The sequence below is a fragment of the Leptonychotes weddellii genome, chromosome 12, assembly GCF_054177405.1.
Source record: "Leptonychotes weddellii isolate Sample4059 chromosome 12, ASM5417740v2, whole genome shotgun sequence".
Lineage (NCBI taxonomy): Eukaryota > Metazoa > Chordata > Mammalia > Carnivora > Phocidae > Leptonychotes > Leptonychotes weddellii.
Window position 1 is genome coordinate 36,440,121 of NC_138380.1, and position 18,139 is coordinate 36,458,259.

General features: G+C 47.0%; 1 protein-coding gene across 7 annotated transcripts in view; it reads left to right on the plus strand.

Moving 5' to 3' along the window:
- The first annotated feature begins 1,220 nt into the window (after positions 1–1,220).
- Positions 1,221–18,139, plus strand: part of ELMO1 (engulfment and cell motility 1) — a 518,756-nt gene continuing 501,837 nt past the window's right edge. For 2 of the 7 annotated variants that reach the window (XM_081800258.1, XM_081800263.1), the window contains exon 1: positions 16,809–17,210. Coding sequence is in view for 1 of the 7 variants with exons in the window: in XM_081800263.1 (XP_081656389.1) it covers positions 17,184–17,210 (27 nt within the window). In the remaining 6 variants the exon portion in view is untranslated. Of the gene's footprint in view, positions 1,732–4,251; positions 4,424–16,808; positions 17,211–18,139 lie in introns of those variants that run through there. The other 5 variants (XM_081800260.1, XM_081800259.1, XM_081800257.1 and 2 more) reach the window with 5 other exon arrangements.

Here is an 18,139-nt window from a genome sequence, read left to right on the forward strand (position 1 = left end):
ATAATAAGAGGTCAGATCAGGGCTTTTCATGAGAAATATAAGCCAGTAATGTGAGCCACTAATGAGAGGCATATGTGTAATCTCACTTTTCTATTAGCCACATTAAAAATGTAAAAAGCCTGGTTGGCTCAGTTGGTGGAGCATGGGACTCTTGATCTCCTGGTTGTGAGTTTGAGCCCCATGTTGGGTGTAGAGACCACTTAAAGAAATGGAATCTTAAAAAAAATTTTTTTTAAATGTAAAAAGAAACTAGTGAAAATATTTTAAATTATATATATTTACATTTTAATCCAATACAATAACCCAACTGACTCATCACATCTTAAACTATTATCATTTGTTGAAATGATGTCATCAACATAAAAATTATTAACAAGCTATTTTACATTCTGTTTTTCACACTAAGTTCTGTGTCCGTTCTACACAGAAGGGGGACATCTCAGGACTAGCCACATTTAAAGTGTTCAAGAGTTGCTTGGGGCTCTTGGCTGCTAATGAACAGCCAGCACAGGGTTAAAATTTAAATCTCCTTGGGGGAGGGGGTGGGACTGCAATTTAAAGAGGAGTTTTGCCTTCTACCTTAGATTCCAGTGCCTCCCTGCTCCAGATTTATCTCCTTTGCCAGTTTGGAGGGAATGCATTAGTAACCGCCTTTGTCTTTTTCGGCAGAGCCAATGTAGATATTTCTGATTTGGGAGTGGACAGGTGTTTCTCCTGCAACCTTACAACGACTGTTATTTCCCTCCTGGTAGCTATGCTGGGAGTTAGTTTTTTATTTTTGCTTTGAAAATCACTGAAGTAGGTTGCATTAAATCGTGTACTCCAAATACGAAACTGGGGGTAGAAAGTCTTGCTTTATGCAAAGTTATGCCAAGTTAGGGAGTCCCCGGCAATTAGAAATAAACCGTGTAAATGCATAGGTGACTATAAGACGGAAGGAAGGGTTCTGTTATTTTCGCCACGCTGCTCAAGGGTAGAGGCAGAGCGGCAGAACAAACACATCAGTCTTTTAAAGTAGCTTTAAAACAACCCACCAAAGTTTCCCCTCGAAATTCCAAACCAGCTGCCAAAAATGAAAGCATATAAAAAGATGCCACGCGCTCTCGGCCTCCCGGAGGTGGCGCTATGACGGTGACGGAGTTAATTAGTGCCTGCAAAGCGCCGCGTGTGAGCTCATCCAAGAAGTCATGCTCTGCACACATATTATTTATAGCCGATCTGAGGCGTGCACGATGTTTGACATTTTCCTTCTTTTTAAGTAGGGGGACTTCAAAAAGTCGAGGGCACCCTCCCCCACCCCCCCACCGACCCGCAGGCAAAGTGCAGTAGGCAGGCTCCAGCGTGCGGGCGGCAGGTGAAAGCGCCAACCACTCGTGTCCCGGCGCAGGTGCCGGGGGCGGCGGCGGCCACTCCGCAGCGTCCGCTCGGGAGGAGAGTTCGCGGTTGATCTCGGGATGCCTTGCAGATGCAAAATGTGTCTCTGGCCAGCAGGAGGAAGGAAGAGGAAGTGAGAGCAGCGGCAGCCGGCGGCGCAGCAGCCGGCGGATCCCCAGTGTAAGTGCGTGTGCGCGGGCGAGGATGGGCACGGGATAGAGGCAGAGCCACCCACACCGCCGCGGCCCTGAGCTGGGGGACAGAGCCTCTGGCCCCCTTTCAGTCGTCACGGGTCGCCAGAGCTCTGGTCGCGGAGAATCCTCGCCGCCACCGCCGCTGTCCTGCGACCCCGGGCAGGTTCGTAAAGTTTCCTGGGCTGGCGCCGCGCCCCGACTCGCTGACCTCAGCGCGGCCGGGGAGGGAGCTAGGGCTGGGGTACCGGAGTAGGCGCCCTGCTCTGGGGAGGGGGGGGGGACTCCGGGCGCCGCGGAGACACTTTTGTTTCCTCCCTTGGGGCGCCGGGGCTGGAGCGGGGGTGGCCGCGGCGCTCTGGGGGGCGAGGGCTGCGGGCGCTCCCGGGCGCTCCGCAGTTGGGGAAGTCTGGGCAGAGCCGGGCGGCGGGTGTGGGAGTGGGAGCGGAGCGAGCGGGCGCGGGAGATGGAGCGCAGGGCCCCGGGCCCCGGAACCCGCGGAGAGGATTTGGCCGGGGCCGGCTGGTCGGGGCTGCCAGAGGACAGTGCTGCTGGCGCCGGGGGACTGGGGACCGGAGAGTGTGGGATTCGGGGGTTGGAGACCCGAGAGGCTGCGCGGGAGAAGGGACTGGCGGCTCCGGCTCTGGCTTTTCTCCGGCACTGGCAGATGGGAGGGAATCCCTCGGCCAGCGCGCTCCTGGGAGGGGACAGCGATGGGCTAGAGGGATGGAGGGCCCGGAGGGGCGGGAGGGAGCGGTTGGGGCGGCTGGGACCCTCGGGAGAGACAGTAAATACCCGCCTCCTGGAGACCTGCTGGGGTCCCCGGCTAGGACCGGGAACGACGGCGGGGGAGGGGGGCTTCGATGGGAGATCCCGGCATGGAGGGGTGGGGCACACGGCGCGCCTTCCGAGAAGGGGGCAGTGGAGCTCTGGGGGTCCTGGAATCCGAGCTGCGAGCGGCGGCGGAGATCGCAAGAGCAGCTTTGAGGAAGAGGAAATACAGAAGTCAGCCGGCCCGGGGGTGCGCGCGTGTGTTTGGGGTTGGGAAGTCCGTGTTGTGTCGCGGGCGCGCGCGAGGGCGGCGAGCGTGTGAGCGAGTGAGCGTGTGCGTGTGTGTGTGTTTGTGTGTGTGTGACCGCGAGGGGCTCCAGAGCTGGGGACTTCCCGCCATGTGACCCTCTCCCGCTTGGGGGCCGTTTGAAGTTGGCAGCTCCGGGCAGAGGTTGTTGGCGGTCGGACCTGCGTTGACCTAAAGCTGCAGGGCTTGGCCTCCCTCAGTGACCTGGCCCCGGGGGCCTCTGGACAGCTCCTGGGACTCACTGAGCGTATTTTGTGATGCCCTGTGCCTCGCACCATGGTCCTGCTAACACTAATTCTTCGTATTCAACACTTCAGAGAAGCTAAGACAAGGGTTTCTGCCTCAAGAAGCAGAGGCGGCAGGCTCCCGGTTTAGCGCTGCCCCTGACTTGGGGGTGGGTGGAGGAGGTGGGGCAATGGAAGAATTTAGGTTTTTGTTTGTTTGTTTATAAAATAAAAGTAATTAATGATCTGTACTTATGCATTAACTCTTTGAGGATTAACTTTGGTAACTAGAAGGACATAACCCGCTCAGGTTCACTTTTAGATCAGAAAGGCTGGCCGCAGCTACTATTAAGGGCGTCTCCCTACCTACTTCTCAAGGTTATTTCAAGGATTATCCTCCCCCAGTTTACAGAACCTCAGAAGCCCAGATCTCCTGCTGTCATGTGGCAGGCTTTTTTTTTTTTTTTTTTTTTTAGAGTTGCCCTTCTGAACCTCTGCTCTTTACCATGGTACATTTCCTCTCTCTTGACGGCTGTGGTTAAATGTTGCCTTTTTTCCTACTTCATTACTCAGATTTTTTTCTTCTTTTTTAAATTAGATGGACTGGTTGTCTAATTGGGAAATTGTGAGGGAATGACCTGGAGTGTTGGAACTCTGCCTGGGGGGGGAGGGGGGTGCATTGGTCAGGAGGGAAGGGAACTGGGGAAGAAGCTTGGTAGATATCAGGGCAAAGGAGGTTGTCAAGCAGGCCCAGGCCTGGGTCTTGTGGAATCCAGGAGCAGGCATTGGGCTACAGGGTGGGTGGTGTTATTAATGGTCTTATCTCCACCCCCACTCCCATGTCTTATATTTCTGCCTTTTTTTTTTAAGATTTATTTATTTATTTTAGAAAGAGTGCAGGAGGGAGGGGCAGAGAGAGAGGGAGCGAGAGAATCTCAGACTCCGCACTGAGTGGAGAGCCCAAGGTGGGGCTCCATCCCACAACCCTGAGATCATGACCTGAGCCCAAACCAATAGATGCTTAACAAAGTGAGTTACCCCGGTGCCCCTCTTGCTTTTAATTGCAGCCATTCTGACCACCTTCCATTCTTCTTTTTCACCAACTTCTCTCCCCAGGGCCTTTGCACAAGTTACTCCTTTTGCACAAAGAACTTTTCCCAACAAGTCCAGATGGCTCACTGCCTTGCTCACTTCAGGTCTCCACCTAGTTGTCAGCTTACAGGCAACCTTTCCTGATTACCTCATGTAAAATAGCAACCAGCCCCTCTCTGGTCCTTTTAAGTTACTCAGTTTTCCCCCTTAGCACATATTACCCCCTGGCATTATTTTATTTGTTTGTCTTTATTTGATTTGTTTATTTGATTATGTCTGTTTCCCCCATTAGGACGGAAGTTCCATGAGGGCAGGGACCTTGTCTTGTGTCTAGGTCCAGAACCTAGACTGATTCCCAGCAGAATAGGTGCTCAATAAATACTTGCTGATGGACTGAATAAGAGATGCATATTATGGGAAATATACCAGGAAAATATTGCAGTATCAGTGGCAAGTGAACCCAGGTAACAGGCTTTTTTTTTTTTCCTTTGTCCTTCTCACCATGCCCAGCCGCTCCTCTTGCAGACCCTTTTGTGCTTGAGCCGACTCAGAATTTCAGCCTGAAGAAAGGAACAGAGAGGTGATTCCTTGGGAGAGTGGAAAACCAGTACAACTTACTGATAGCACATAACCACTTCAGATCTGGTATTTGTTTATCATATTCCTTGGAGAAAGTCTTTTCAAAACATGTGTTGCTTTAGCCAAAGAAATACTCCCCTAGGAAAAAGAGCATAACTGTGCATGGATTGAAGTCAGAGATAGCCACTCTATCCCGCTTACCTCCCGGAAGATGGAGGTGAAGGCAGAGGGGGAGAAGGGGTAAGGGAGGAAGGACAGGGAGGCAGAAAGAGACAGGGAGGCAGAAAGAAACTGGGTGGCAGATGCAGGGGAGAAGAGAAATGAGAAATGTCTAGGAAAAGAAAAATAAGAGAGATAACAGATGAGAGGTTTTTATAGTGCTTCTAAATCATAAGCATTTATGAAATTACAGTATTGAGATAGGACAATACTTAAGTGTTTTAAAGTAATTTACCCCCTTTGAGTGTTTGGTGTGAATGGGTGGGGAGAGGTGGAGGAAGGGAGTCCTTTGAAGTCCTTGCAGAGAGGATGTGGCTGGGGCTGTGCCAAGGGGCTCTATGGAGTGCACACTTTGCTTACCTTATCATTTTTCTTAACAAGAAGGTTTAGTTTAGAGCTAATCATTCCTATGGAGGACATTTCCTGTCCCGATCTAAGACAATGCCTACCCTTAAGGTTTGTTTCTGAAGCCTGCAACCACTTTTTAATGCCTGAAACCATCCAAGTGGGTAGCTTGGTTTTTCAGGCCTTCATTTTGTTGAATTGGGAAAAGGTGGGGAATTACTAAACGCTCTCTGCATCACAAAGCCTCATGTGTTGCTGCTAATTACACAACTCCAGTTCTGCTTCCTTCTTGTCAACTAGTCTGTCTGGTGTTTTTGAAGTTTAGGCTTGCAATCCAGGAGTAGACTGGAGTATCAATTTATCAGGTCCAAACCAGCAGTTTAAAACATGAAGTGGAAGAAAGTACAATGGAAAAATAGGGCGTTTTACAACACAGACACTGAATCTTAAGGTCAAATGTATTGCTTAATGTGGTAAAAAAAAAAAAAAAAAGTCTCTTAATAATTCTGGAGGCGCTAGGAATCTACATTTTCAACCAGTTTGCTAGGGATTCTGATGAAAGTGGTTCACAAGGCCATACTTTAAGGAATATTTAGCTGCTCCCACCTCTTACAAAGTGCTGTTGGTTTAATCTCCTGCAAGAGCTGCTATTTACAAATGTTCAATCAGATGCAGTAAAAGCATCAGCCATGGACTTAACTTTTAAAATGCTGCTGCTGATAGAATTTGATGGTGCGCCAGGTCATGATGCCGCCATATTGGCAAAACTGGAAATCCAGGTGGTATGTTTGTCACCTAGCGACATGGAGAGGCAGCAGATTCATCTGAAATAACTCTTTAATCTTACTAAGAATAAAATGATGCAATGTACTCTTTTATGGCCAAGTTTTAGTTTAGAGCTTTGGAGGTCTTTAAGCTTTTCAGGTCTTTGGAACTTGACTCTGCTCAACTTTTCATTGTTTACACTCAGTATTCTCCGTATGCCTGTTTTAATTACTTTTGGATGTTTGCAGAGACAGTAGTCACGTTTTCTGGGGGCAGCCACTGTCGTGTACATAAGTAGATAAAACATTTTAGGTGACTTGGGCTTGGGACAGAGCAGCCAAGGAAGAGAAAGGATGAGAACTTTAGCTCTATCCGAAACACAGATATTGAAGACCAACCATCTAGGCGACAGAGTGTGACTACCATGAAAACCTTTGACTAGGTCTAGCACCACGTTATCAGGGACAGCAAAGCCACCCCTGCGTGCATCCTACACACATGGGTTGCAGTTTGCAATCCCCCCGATGATTTAGGTTGTCTGAGTGTTAACTATTAGAACTCATTTATGAGAGCCAGCGCTGAAGCCCGAAGAACACTGTTAGGATCCAGGATTAAGTTAACTGTGTTTTCCACACTTTCCCAGGATAAGTGCAGGTACAGTTTGAGCAGAGTTCTGTCACCGGCCTAAGGTGGAGTAACAGTGAAGTATCCAGTAGGAATCTGTGTGGGAGAAGGAATGCTGGCTCATCAAACAGAATTAACCACAGCAACAACCTGGTGTAGCACTGAGTGGAGAGATTAGTCACATGTATAAATAGAAGGAGATGACGATTCTCAGTCAGTGTTCTAGGCCCCCACAAACACTGGTTTCCAGAATCTGAGCAAGATTATTATTGGAACCTCAATTTTAGGAATTGAGGCTATAGTTTTGGCTATTTTAGTTCTCACGGTTAATTCAGGGAACAGAACTTTCCTCAGTTAGAAAACGTTTACTACTTGCTGGACTCCAGGACTGCTGTGTGTCTGGTGGGTCGTGAATAGTGGTTGGAAGGCACCATGGTTCTGTAAGCCCTGACGGAGCGTTGCCCCAGAGATCTTGGAAGTCACAGGATCCATGTGAAATTTCCCTTCCTGCCTCGACAGCTGACACCCTTCTTCCTGGAATGCTGCTTTGGAAATGGTGGAGAACAGGCAGTAGAGTGTTATTATCCCGTTTTATATAGATGTGGTTTGGAGGACTGAAATGTCACAGGGATAGTTGGAGAGTATATCTGAGCCCACACCCAGCTTTTCCGACTCTTTTCCCCCTGCTGTTCCTTTCCCAGGCACCATGATGCCGGTACTGGTTATTTTCTGCCCTTGTTGATTCTCCTCCACTAGCCTGGTCTGAGGCCAGGACCCCTGTGTAGAGCTGTGCTGCAGGGCATCCAGGGAGCCCTTCACACCTGTATGCTGGTAGAAATGCCCTGGGTTGCCATGGCTCCCAGGGCGGTGTCTTCTGCACTGAGGCCGAGTTTGGCCGAGTTGGTGCCTCTCTTTGGGTATCTCACTCCACAGCTAAACTTCTTAGCCTTGAGAGAGTTAGAGGATCCTTTCTTGGGGACAGCATGCCCATCACCTAAGCTCATGATATTGAAGCAGATAAGCCAGAATGGAATTCATTAATCAAAAATGAGAACAGTGTTTGCCAAGGAGAATAGACACTTACTCTTTAGCAAACACTTTTTCCCCCGCTCTGTGGATGAGTCATGGTAAAAGCAAAAGCATGGAACCAATTGGTGGTGGGAAGGGACCAAGTAGGGGGTAGGGAGTACATATAACAGAGTCTTGACTTTTGCTATTTCTCTGGGCCCATAGATTAATACCAATGAAGGGAACCAGAGACTGGAGTCTTTAACCAGGGTGGTTTCTCCCTTGGGAGATACCGAGGCTACTGATTGTGTTCATTTTCTACTTGCAGGCTATTGCCCCTTCTATGCTGACCCTTTATTTCAGGCAGCCTCAAATCTCAGCGCTCTTGATGTTTGGGGCTGGATAATTCTCTGTCGAGGGGTCTGGCTGGTGCATTGTAGGAAACTAGCTTTTTTGGCTTCTACCCTCAAGAGGCCAGTAGCAACACCCAGTCGTGATAACCAAAAAAATGCCTGTGGTCCCCTCGGGGGCAAACCCGCCCCCGCCCCAGGTGACACCCTCCCCCCCAGCCATTGTTTTGTTTTCTTGCATAAGTTAAGACTAATGGTGTGCTGTCAGACAGACTGGACTTGACAGCAATATTAAGTACCCAGTTTTCTCTTTACTGCCTAATCCTTAGACCCTAATGTGGTATATTCTCATACATGTTCTTTAATTTCCTCTAGATCTTCGGATTTCCTCTGGAGCTTCCTTCCCTCCTGTGTTACCATTGTCTTCCTAACCCAGCTCAGCTGTGTTTGAATTTCCCGTGTGTTTCTTTCTGGTATGCTATGGCCGAAGAGACCCATAGCTAGTGATTTTATGTTTCAGTTTCCACACAAGGTCTAGAATCCTGGCCACTGGTTGCTGCATTAACCATAACGTCTACATAATGGGAATATGATAAATGAAATGAGGGAGGTAGTTCACGAAGCTCAGTTTGGCTCCTTCAGAGGCCTCTGTCACCAGATTAAGGCAGTGTCTGTGTGGGAATGAGTGAACAGGGTGAAAAGCCTCCCCCTTTGCTTGTACAATGGACCTTGGCTAGTTGGGTCGTAATAGATATTGATATTCCATTAGTGTGACCAGGACGTTGTACTGGTCAGGGGAAAAGCTTTCAGGTGGGTCTCTCTGTGAAGTCCTTTCCTGCTCTAGCCGTTAGATTTCTGTCCTAATCTTGCCACATTTATTTTCTTATGTAATTATCTGTCGACCTTTTATTTACCTTCGGTGTCTGGCTGCAGGAGCAGGGTAGAGCAGCATCTACTGGCTTAACTAACCTAGAAATCCCGCCGGCTGGCATACGGGCTCTGTCTCCCCAAGGCCAGCAGCCTTCTTCTAAGTCACAGCCCTAGAGCAGCCCTCCACCCTTCCTTCCGCCCTTTGTGCCTTTTTTTTTTTTTTAAAGTTTGAAATTGCATTTAGAGAGCCAGCATTTTGTGCTGTGGGGTTCTGTGGCTGAGCAGTACTGGATGAGCTATATTTTCCAGGCTGCTACACACAATTACCCTTAATTTTGAAGCGTAATGCATTTCAAAATAATATTTTTTTTTCCCCCTGTTTTCAGGCTATTTAATCCAAATACAGAGCCACAGCTGGCTTTGCCCATGGCCCTGAAAAGGCATGTGGCTTGGGAGGTAGAGGTAGTGGAAGGACTTTGGTTAGATTGCGTATTTTTGGCTGAGTGAAGAGTGAATTCCAATAACACTCAGTAAGGCTGGTTTTTTCTTGACTCCTGACCACCTTCCCCCCTTGCCCCGCCCCACCATTTTCATAGCATTTTTAGAGTGGACCCTGTGCCCTTGTTAGTCCAACACTGGGCCACTCTGTGGGAAGTGACTGAGTACTCAAAAATTCAGATTTGGGGGAAGGGGACTGATTCTTTCATACACTTACTAGTAAGCATATGTGTATGTATGTGTGAGAAAGATATGTACACACACACACACACACACACACACATATAAACTTCCATGCAGCTTTCCTAATAATGAAAAGTCTTTAAAAACAAAGAAACTTATCATATCAGCTCCTAAATCCCATTTTCTCCAGTGCTTGTCACATTTATAAGCAAGTCACTACAAATCTCATTAAATCAAAACCTTTATCCAGAAATGAATATGTTTCCGTCCTCTTTAGACTTAACTCTACTGCCAGAAAGTGACTTCAACTCATTAGGACTATTTTCTCAATTACCATCCATTCTTTAATCGAGAGTTTGGGAAATATTTCCCTGGGTTTATACAAGAGAAGCACAATAAAGATTTATTTATTAATTGTAGTATATTTACAAAAAAATGTGTGGTTTACCCTTAAAATGCATATAAATGTTTTCAAATTGAAATATTGCTAGGCTTACAGCTCCCATCATAATACATTATTTACATCATTCATTCATTCATTTATTCAGCAACCATTTTGATTGCATTTTATGTTCTGTAGTCAGGGCACTTCCTGCACATTATAAGATCCACTTCATATGGGACAGTATGGGAAGGGGGGCTGTGTGGGAGACAGACCCATTAATAGGTAGTCATAAAGGAGTGTGATAAATGTAAGTGTATGTAGAGTGTTTGCAGATCACAGAAGAAAGAGTTCACAATGAAGTGACTTTGAGAAAGATCTGGAAAGCTGAGCATTAAAAGAAAGAACAAGGAATACAGCAATCAGGGTAGTCAGGAGAAAGTTTGGAAGAGGCCTTGTGTCGACTCTTCTGGGAGCTGGGCATTTGGATTGAGTGGAAAGGAATAGGGAAGGAAAATACACAATTGGAAGTCAGTGAGAAATCTAACTCCCAGGGCAACAGGGAAGGTAGATTAGAGGGTGAGGAGGAAGGACAAGGAGAGATGGAAGCCGTCAGCTCCTTCTTTCTGGGCCTACCCTAAGAAACACTCAATCTTGGTCAAATGAATAAATAAATCAAGGTGCTTGCTGTGTAAATGCAACTTAAAAACAGGTCTCTCTGCCTCTACCTTCTAGTGTGAGTAGTGGACCATTCTCTTCCTTTAATGAGACAACTTCTGGAGACCCCCTGGCTGGATGCAAGTCAAAGAGAAAGGATGTTGACATTGATGAAAAAAAAAAAAAGATTTGGGGAGCCTGGGTGGCTCAGTCGGTTAAGCGTCCGCCTTCAGCTCGGGTCATGATCCTAGGGTCCTGGGATAGAGCCCTGCATCGGGCTTCTTTCTCCGCTTGCTGTTCCCCCTACTTGTGCTCTCTCTCTCTGTCAAATGAATAAATACAATCTTTAAAAAAAAAAAAAAAGATTTGGTGGCTGATTGGATTTGGGAAGAAGGAAAAAGCAGGAGTCTTTGAGGTTTAAAGCTAAATATATACATGCTTGTCGGTGAGCGTTCAAGTATCTTTTTGACTGTACCTGTTGACCAACTTGGTGTAAGTTAATTATTATTCCTAGCCTCAATTTTCTTATCATTCAAATAGAAATAATCTAAGTCCCTACCTCTTGGAGCTGCTAAGGGCATTAAATGGAATAATGATCGGAAAGTAGGATCCCCCAAAAAAAGCAGTGCATTGGATTTGCTGAGGTTATTATTACTAATTCACTAGTTCCTATTCAGGTGTTTTATTCAAATATCTTGCTAAAATCCTTTAAAGACATGCATTTATTATTTCATCTTCTTTATGAGTTGTAAGTAGCCCAGGAAATTCCTCCTAAGATTTTTGCTAGACTGTTCGTTTGATTTATATAACTTTTCCTCAAGCACACAAAGAGGTAGACTGCTGAAATACAGGTCAGGGAAAATTACAATCGATTGTAAATTAAAAGAACTGACATAATGAATCCTGTTAGCAACCTGAGGTCCTAAAGTAAAGCTCTTGTAAATAGGTCTCTATCTCCCATTCACTTGGAACTAACCTGGGGTTTTGCTGTTTTATTTTATTATTATTTTGCCTTGTGTAGAGAGAATGGAGGTTGTTAATTGGGGCTCCTTCCCTTTCCTTGAATCCAGCTTTCTGGGGGAGGGGGGAGCTGTTTGCACTTGCCCAGCATGGATGGAAGGCCAGTGAGAAACCCCCAGTTAGTAGAGTACTCATGAAGGGGCCATTGACAGAAATTTAATTCAGTTGAACTGGGTTTCATGTGATTGTGTTACCTACTAAGGAAATTCAGTCGTTCCAATAACACTTGGTAAACGTCCCTTTTTGAATCATTTGGAACATTCGGGTAAGTGGGGGACTGTTAATATTCATTGGCAGGTGGGCGGGAGTAAAGTGTTAATCTTTCTTCTTTGATCTGAGCCTATCAACCCAATTAGAAAATACTCTGAGGATAAAACAGAAAAATAAAAGGATGACTATAGTCCTGAGTGTTAGACCCAGTATAGCTCTGTTGGCCCAGCATAATGAAGCGTACTAACTTTCCCTTTCCGAAGTGTCTCAGGTTGGACAATTCGTTTTATGGCCTCCTAAGTAGAAGCCACCTGTTTCCATTTCTGTTTATTCTTTCTGGCTACTGCCAGTTTGTTTGGGTGACTTCTCAGCTTTCTGTGCCTTCAGGAAGGTAGCAACTAGCTCACAGACTCACCAGCTCATTAAGCAGTAGCTCATGTTCCTGTCACTTGGTAATGGCTTTCATGAAGTGGATGGGAAAAAAAAACAACAACAACCTCCATACAGACATTAAACTGCTGTCAAGTATGGGTGTGCAAGAGAACTGTGCCAAACGGAAACGACTTCTCTAAACTTGTGCTTTGAAAGAGTGTAGCTTCTCTCCCATCCCCCAGCCCCGAATACTATAGTCGTGAAAAGTCCCTCATCTAATCACTATATGCAAATCTTGTTTGGTACTTGACAAATTGCACACTATTTCCAGTGTAAAATAAATTTCCTGTCACTATCTCTTCTCCAAAGAAGGGTGATAGGAATGGATTGTTCAGGGGCTAGATCGTCAACTGAGTAGCAATACCTCTACGCCATGTATTAGGATTGGTGTGTAACTCTACAGAGGATCCGGTGTTAAATAAATGTTTGAAGACACCGAAGAAGATTTATATAGTGAAAAACAGATTCATAGTAAATCACTGGAGAATTATATTCAGACCAAACTATCTATCAGTTTCACAGTAATTCAGACACATTGACTTACCTTGTACCCATTTCACAGATGAGGCTATCTGTCCGTCAGAGAGGCTGGCTGCCCAGCATCATGCAGATCCAAACTCAAAGCTCTTTTCTGCAGCACACCTAATGCTAACTCTCCTGCAGCCGAGTCCTCCTCAGTTTGTCAAATTCATTTTGCCTCAGTTGAACCTGTTAGGTTGGCACGTTGTGTTGAGTGGCCATGCTGCTTGGTGAAGAATATGCCATGAGAGCTTTGCTTCAGGAGCAAGTGAGCGAACACCGTCCAGGTCGTCACCTGGGCCAGGGCTGACTGTCAGCAAGATGGCAGAAAGAAGAGGGCAGTGGTGGTGGAGTCACTTACATTCCCAGCAGACATTGTCCCGCTGTCCTGGGAATTGTGATTATTGCAGACTTGTTTAGGGCCATTTTCAGTCATCGAATATGCTGCTAATGATTCTGGCATGTGAAAGTGCCATGAAACAGTCTGAGAATTGACCCCGGGAGCTGAGACTGTTAAGGCGCATAAAGAGGGACAAAAATATAAGAAGCCAAATCTCCAGGTTTGTTTTTATTTCAAAATATAGCTTTCAGATAACGAACAAGCTTTAGGGTAATTGTTCGTAACCAGATCAATGCAGGGCCAAGAGAAATGGCACAATGGCAGTTGTAAAATTGCTTCTTTCAGAGTCTGGGAATTGCATTATGAAGAGTTGGGCCCATGCATTTGAAGTGATAAGTGCCAAAGAAAGTATCGAGTATCCTATACAGGGGAAGGGAAACTACCCTAGAACTTTAGTCTTCAGGATACCAGAGACATTGGAGTCCTTAACTTTTAAGAGAGGGGTCGAGTGTATTTGATGGCTACCATGGGTCTGATTTTGCCTCCAGCATTTCCTTTTAAAATACTTTTTAATTCATTTGTTCATCCACAGATATGTACTGAGCACCTGCTAGGTACCATGGGGGGGTGATAGGGGACACATACGCAATGGTGAGTCCCCTTCCTATGAAAAATAGCAGACCTGTTGCTGCTTTCTTGGGCTGCTTAGGTGCTCACTAGTGGAAGAAAGGTACATTGATCAAAGGATCACACAACGGAATGTGACAGTTGTCTACAGCCATACCACCCTGAACGCGCCCGATCTCGTCTGATCTTGGAAGCTAAGCAGGGTCGGGCCTGGTTAGTACTTGGATGGGAGGAATGTGACAGTTAAGCTGGGCCCAGGGCTGGGGAAGAAAGGTGCTGATGCTGGAAGAGCCTACGGCAAGGGATTAATGTAGTCAGAGGGCTGGGAAGAGAATGGGCTTCAGTGGGGAAAGGGGAGTCTGTACAGATGCCTGGTACGTATGTGATGAGCAGGCGTGGGGGTTGAAGGAACTGAAGAGCAGAGTGTCCAGGGCTGGGAGCACGCTGGGCCTGGAATAGACCTGGGAGGAGGGCTGGTGGGGATCAGGGGTCTGGGTCTTTATCAGGAGAGTAGTGGGAAGTCACTGGAGTATTTCACCCGAGGAGGTGATGTGATCAGATGTATGTATTGCAAAGGTCTTCCTGGCTTCAGTGTGTAAATCTTACATGATTTAAAATTGGTCACAACATGGACGCCTGGGTGGCTCAGTCAGTTAAGCGTCTGCCTTCGGCTCAGGTCACGATCCCAGAGTTCTGGGATCGAGTCCCGCATCGGGCTCCCTGCTCAGCGGGGAGCCTACTTCTCCCTCTCCCTCTGCCTGCCCCTCCCCTGCTTGTGCTCTCTCTCTCTCTGTCAAATAAATAAATAAAATCTTAAAAAAATAAAATTGGTCACAATGTGACCGCACTCTTACTGCTTTTAGAATCAAACAGTTTCTCAAAGAATCAATTCAGTCACTAGTGTCCCCTCCAGATTTTAAACAGCAGCTGAACCGAGGGATTTAGCATGGATATTGCCCCTACTTAAGGATGATACAGTACCTGGTTCTGTGGTTCTTAGACTTCTAGATGCCCAAGCGTTGCTGGGGACCCAGAAGCTGCATTTCAGTGGGTCCCTCAGGTGATCTGATGCCAATGGTCCCGCCTCCACTTTGAGAAGCATCATCCCCCAAAGTGCTAAGGAGTGAAAAAAAGAATATAAACCCTGAGGTAAAACATTCCGAGGCCACCAGTAGAGGAGGCAGCCTCTGTTCCTGCCTGGGTTTTAACTGGGACCTGTTCTCTCCGTCCTGGAGGGATTTTCTTCTAGTGCACCTGAAATGGATTCTAAATCCTCTGAGTTTCTTCTAATTTATTTCCTAATCCTTTCATATGCAGCTGTTTTCTCAGGTCTGTGACTTATTCCCTCTGTGTCTCTGATATTTCACTTTACGTTTTGTCGCCATTTTAATAAGAATCTTTTTCTGTAAGTCCCAAATGAGGTTATGGGGCGCGGAGGTGGTGGGGAAGGCCGGCCGGCTGAGGAGGGGGATGAGAAGCCCCTCCGTGGGTTTGCTTCCTCTGCCCTCCAGAGCAGGAGACTGTGTTCTGGAGTTCCGCCAGGGTGAGACCAGTCCATAGTTCCCGTAATAGGGAACTGCTTTCGGCTGTTCCCTAGAGAGTGGGGGAGCCCAGAATTCCTGCTCAGGTGCAGTCGGGTTGAAATGAACAGAAAAGCAGTCACAGAAAAGGCATCAGACAATTCAGTGGGTGAGCCGAGAGTAAAGTGCCCTGGACCCACATCTCCCTCTGGTCTCCATGACACGACTCCGTGGTCACCTCCTCTGGGAACCTTCCTTGATTTCTTTCTATCGTCTCCTAGGACACACTGAGTCCTTCTCTGTGCTGAGTAGATGGGAGGTCCCAAAGGTGCATGTTCCCAGTGCCGAGCCCATAACAGACGCCCACTGAATGTTTCCAGAAAGAAGCACTATTATCCATGCATATGAGCACTGTGTCCTACAGTCCGTTTGGGAAGAGCCCTTAAAAATGGTTTCTTTGTCCCTGAGTGAGGAGCCCAAGGACACGTGGTTCAGGGATGTAACTCTCATTGTACTCCGTTTTGCTGAAGACCAGCCCTGCCTGAGGTCATTGTGATTGAGGCGTGGGCCAGACCAGATGTCCGAGGTGGGGAAGCAAACGGCCACTGTTTTGCAATGCCTAATCCTGTGGTGGCAACGATCTCTGCCTTCCTGTCCTTCCACCGCACCCGAATCTACCCTGGATTTAATGAACTTTCCAGAGGAGGAAACCAATGTTTTGTCATTTGCATTACTGTCTGCAGAAGTATTTATATCTCATGTAGCTACTTCTCATTCTCTCCTACTCATCAAAAAGCCTGTGGGGCATGAGTATTAGAGACCATAACTTGTAAGAATGTAGAAAACATGTCTTGGCTTAAACCCTGAAGCTTCTCTCCCTTTGTGCCTTCATCCACAGGTCAGCCAGTGTTGAGTCTGGAGAGTATGCTTCTCTCTTCCTTCCCCTCCAGTGCCTGTGGGCGACCAGGCGCTCGTGACACACACTGGGGGTTGGGATCCCTACCACATATGTGGTTACCCACATTTCATTTATTACAATCTGAGAGCACCGTGGCCTTGATAATTTATGTTTCTAGGCTATAATTGTGCATTATTTTTCTAGCAGCTACCAAGGGTTTCAGCTAGCAATTGAAACTTGATAGGTGTCATGGCTCTTCATTGCTGGAATGATTAATCCTAATGTTCCAGCACTGAGCCAAGCTCATTTCTTTTAAGCCAAATAGCACACTCACGGTAAACCCCAAACTTCAGTGTTCTGAGTTCACTCCGAAAGTAGAGCATATTCAGGCCTTTGGAACCACGTTCTCATCTTCCACAGCCCCTTTCTCCCTTAATAAAATAAACAAACAATGACTTGCTTCCCCAGCGTGGGGATTCTGCCGGTTGCTGAGTATGTCTATTTCGATTACACATTCTGGAGCTGGAGAGTAACCACCAGATGGGCTCCGGGTCCCACTGGATTGGCTGTGAGATAGACCTGAGCAAAAAACCCTCTGAATTCCAGAAGCACTTACGCTGGCTGGTAGGTCACCAGTGACATTTTGGGTCTCCTGGTATTAGTGTCAGTTCAAAACCAGTGTCTAGTAATCTCCAAAAGGTCTGATGGTTTCCTTTTCCCCAAGGCACATCTCCCCTAAAGAAAGGCTGGAGGTCCCTTTGGAGGAAGGGTAGGACAATGATTGACAGTATACATTTTTGGCATTCTACCAGGGTCCTTCCTCAAGGGGACCCTGCCTCCCCTTCATTTAAGGGGTCCTGGGCCTCTAAACTGCTTCAAGCCTGGGGATGGATGGAGAGGCCACGACTGTTTTTATGATTCAGGTCAGACACTTGTCCAGTTGAATTACAGCTTTTCTGCTTCTACAGATTAAGAACTTATAGGCTTCCCATCTTCCCTTCTAGAAACACTGTGACTAACTAGCCAAGACCAATATTCTGATTGGTGTTTGACTCTGCTGTCTATGTGGTAACCTCACCGCACTAGAAAGTGCTTGGAGCCCCTGACCGGCTGGAGGGCCGACCCGCCTGCTCCCTCGGACACTTCTCGGAACTGCCTTGCGGGAACAACAGAGGCGGATGTGCTTCACAGTCATACCGATAGAGGTTGGAATTGCTCATTGTGTACTTGCTGGGGGCAAATTCATTGCGTTCTCCTGACTCCTGTTTCCTTCTGTATGAATGGAAATGGTGCCCATGTGTTGTTGCAGTGAAGTGAAAAATGTCACCAAGGAGTGGAGTTCTCTGGCCCCAGCACGTGTGCAATAGATGTGAAAGGGTATATGCTTTCTGAACCTCTTTTCCAGAATTGTGTGTTCAAAGCCATCGGTTGGTTGGAAGGGAATTAGGAGTCGCAGCCGGACTCCTGGGATGCACGGTTTCTGGCTAGCTTCTGACCCCCTTCAGGTTTGCTGAAGACTCTGAATTATGTGCTCAATTTTAACTGTTGTCAAAAAAAAAACCACGCCATTTTATTAGAATAGGTTATGTCTACAAAAAAATTACACATTTCCTGTTCTCTGCATTATGATTTAGATTTCAAGTTCACTGTGTTTTCCAGTATCAGAGTTTGGTTGCTGGGTCTTATTTTTCTCTTTAGAAAAATAAGGTGTGTCGGGGACAGGTGACCTTCTTAGGACTTACCTGATGCTGTGGGGAGGCCTGTTTGTGGGCCCCATTTGTGGACTTCGTTCATTAACTCATTCTTCAACACCCGATGCCCGGGAGATGGTGATACCCGGGGAGGGACTCTGCTCCTGCAGGGGAGGAGGCCGTAGCAGTAAACTCATCAACGTGCGCTTGTGTCCGTTTCCGCCTCCCCTGACGGCTCGGGGTGTAATGACAGCAGTGCATTCGTCATCGCGTCCTCTGTGCCCTGCTCATGGGCACGGAGAATGTGCCGGAAGGGGGGTTTTCAGACGGCACGTTGGGAGAGCAGTAAAACTGGACAGCAGCCCCTCTTTCGCTGCCTGTTAGCACTCCTGGCAGAGATTTCAGGGACGTTTCAAGCAAGTCACTATTTGGGATTGCCCATT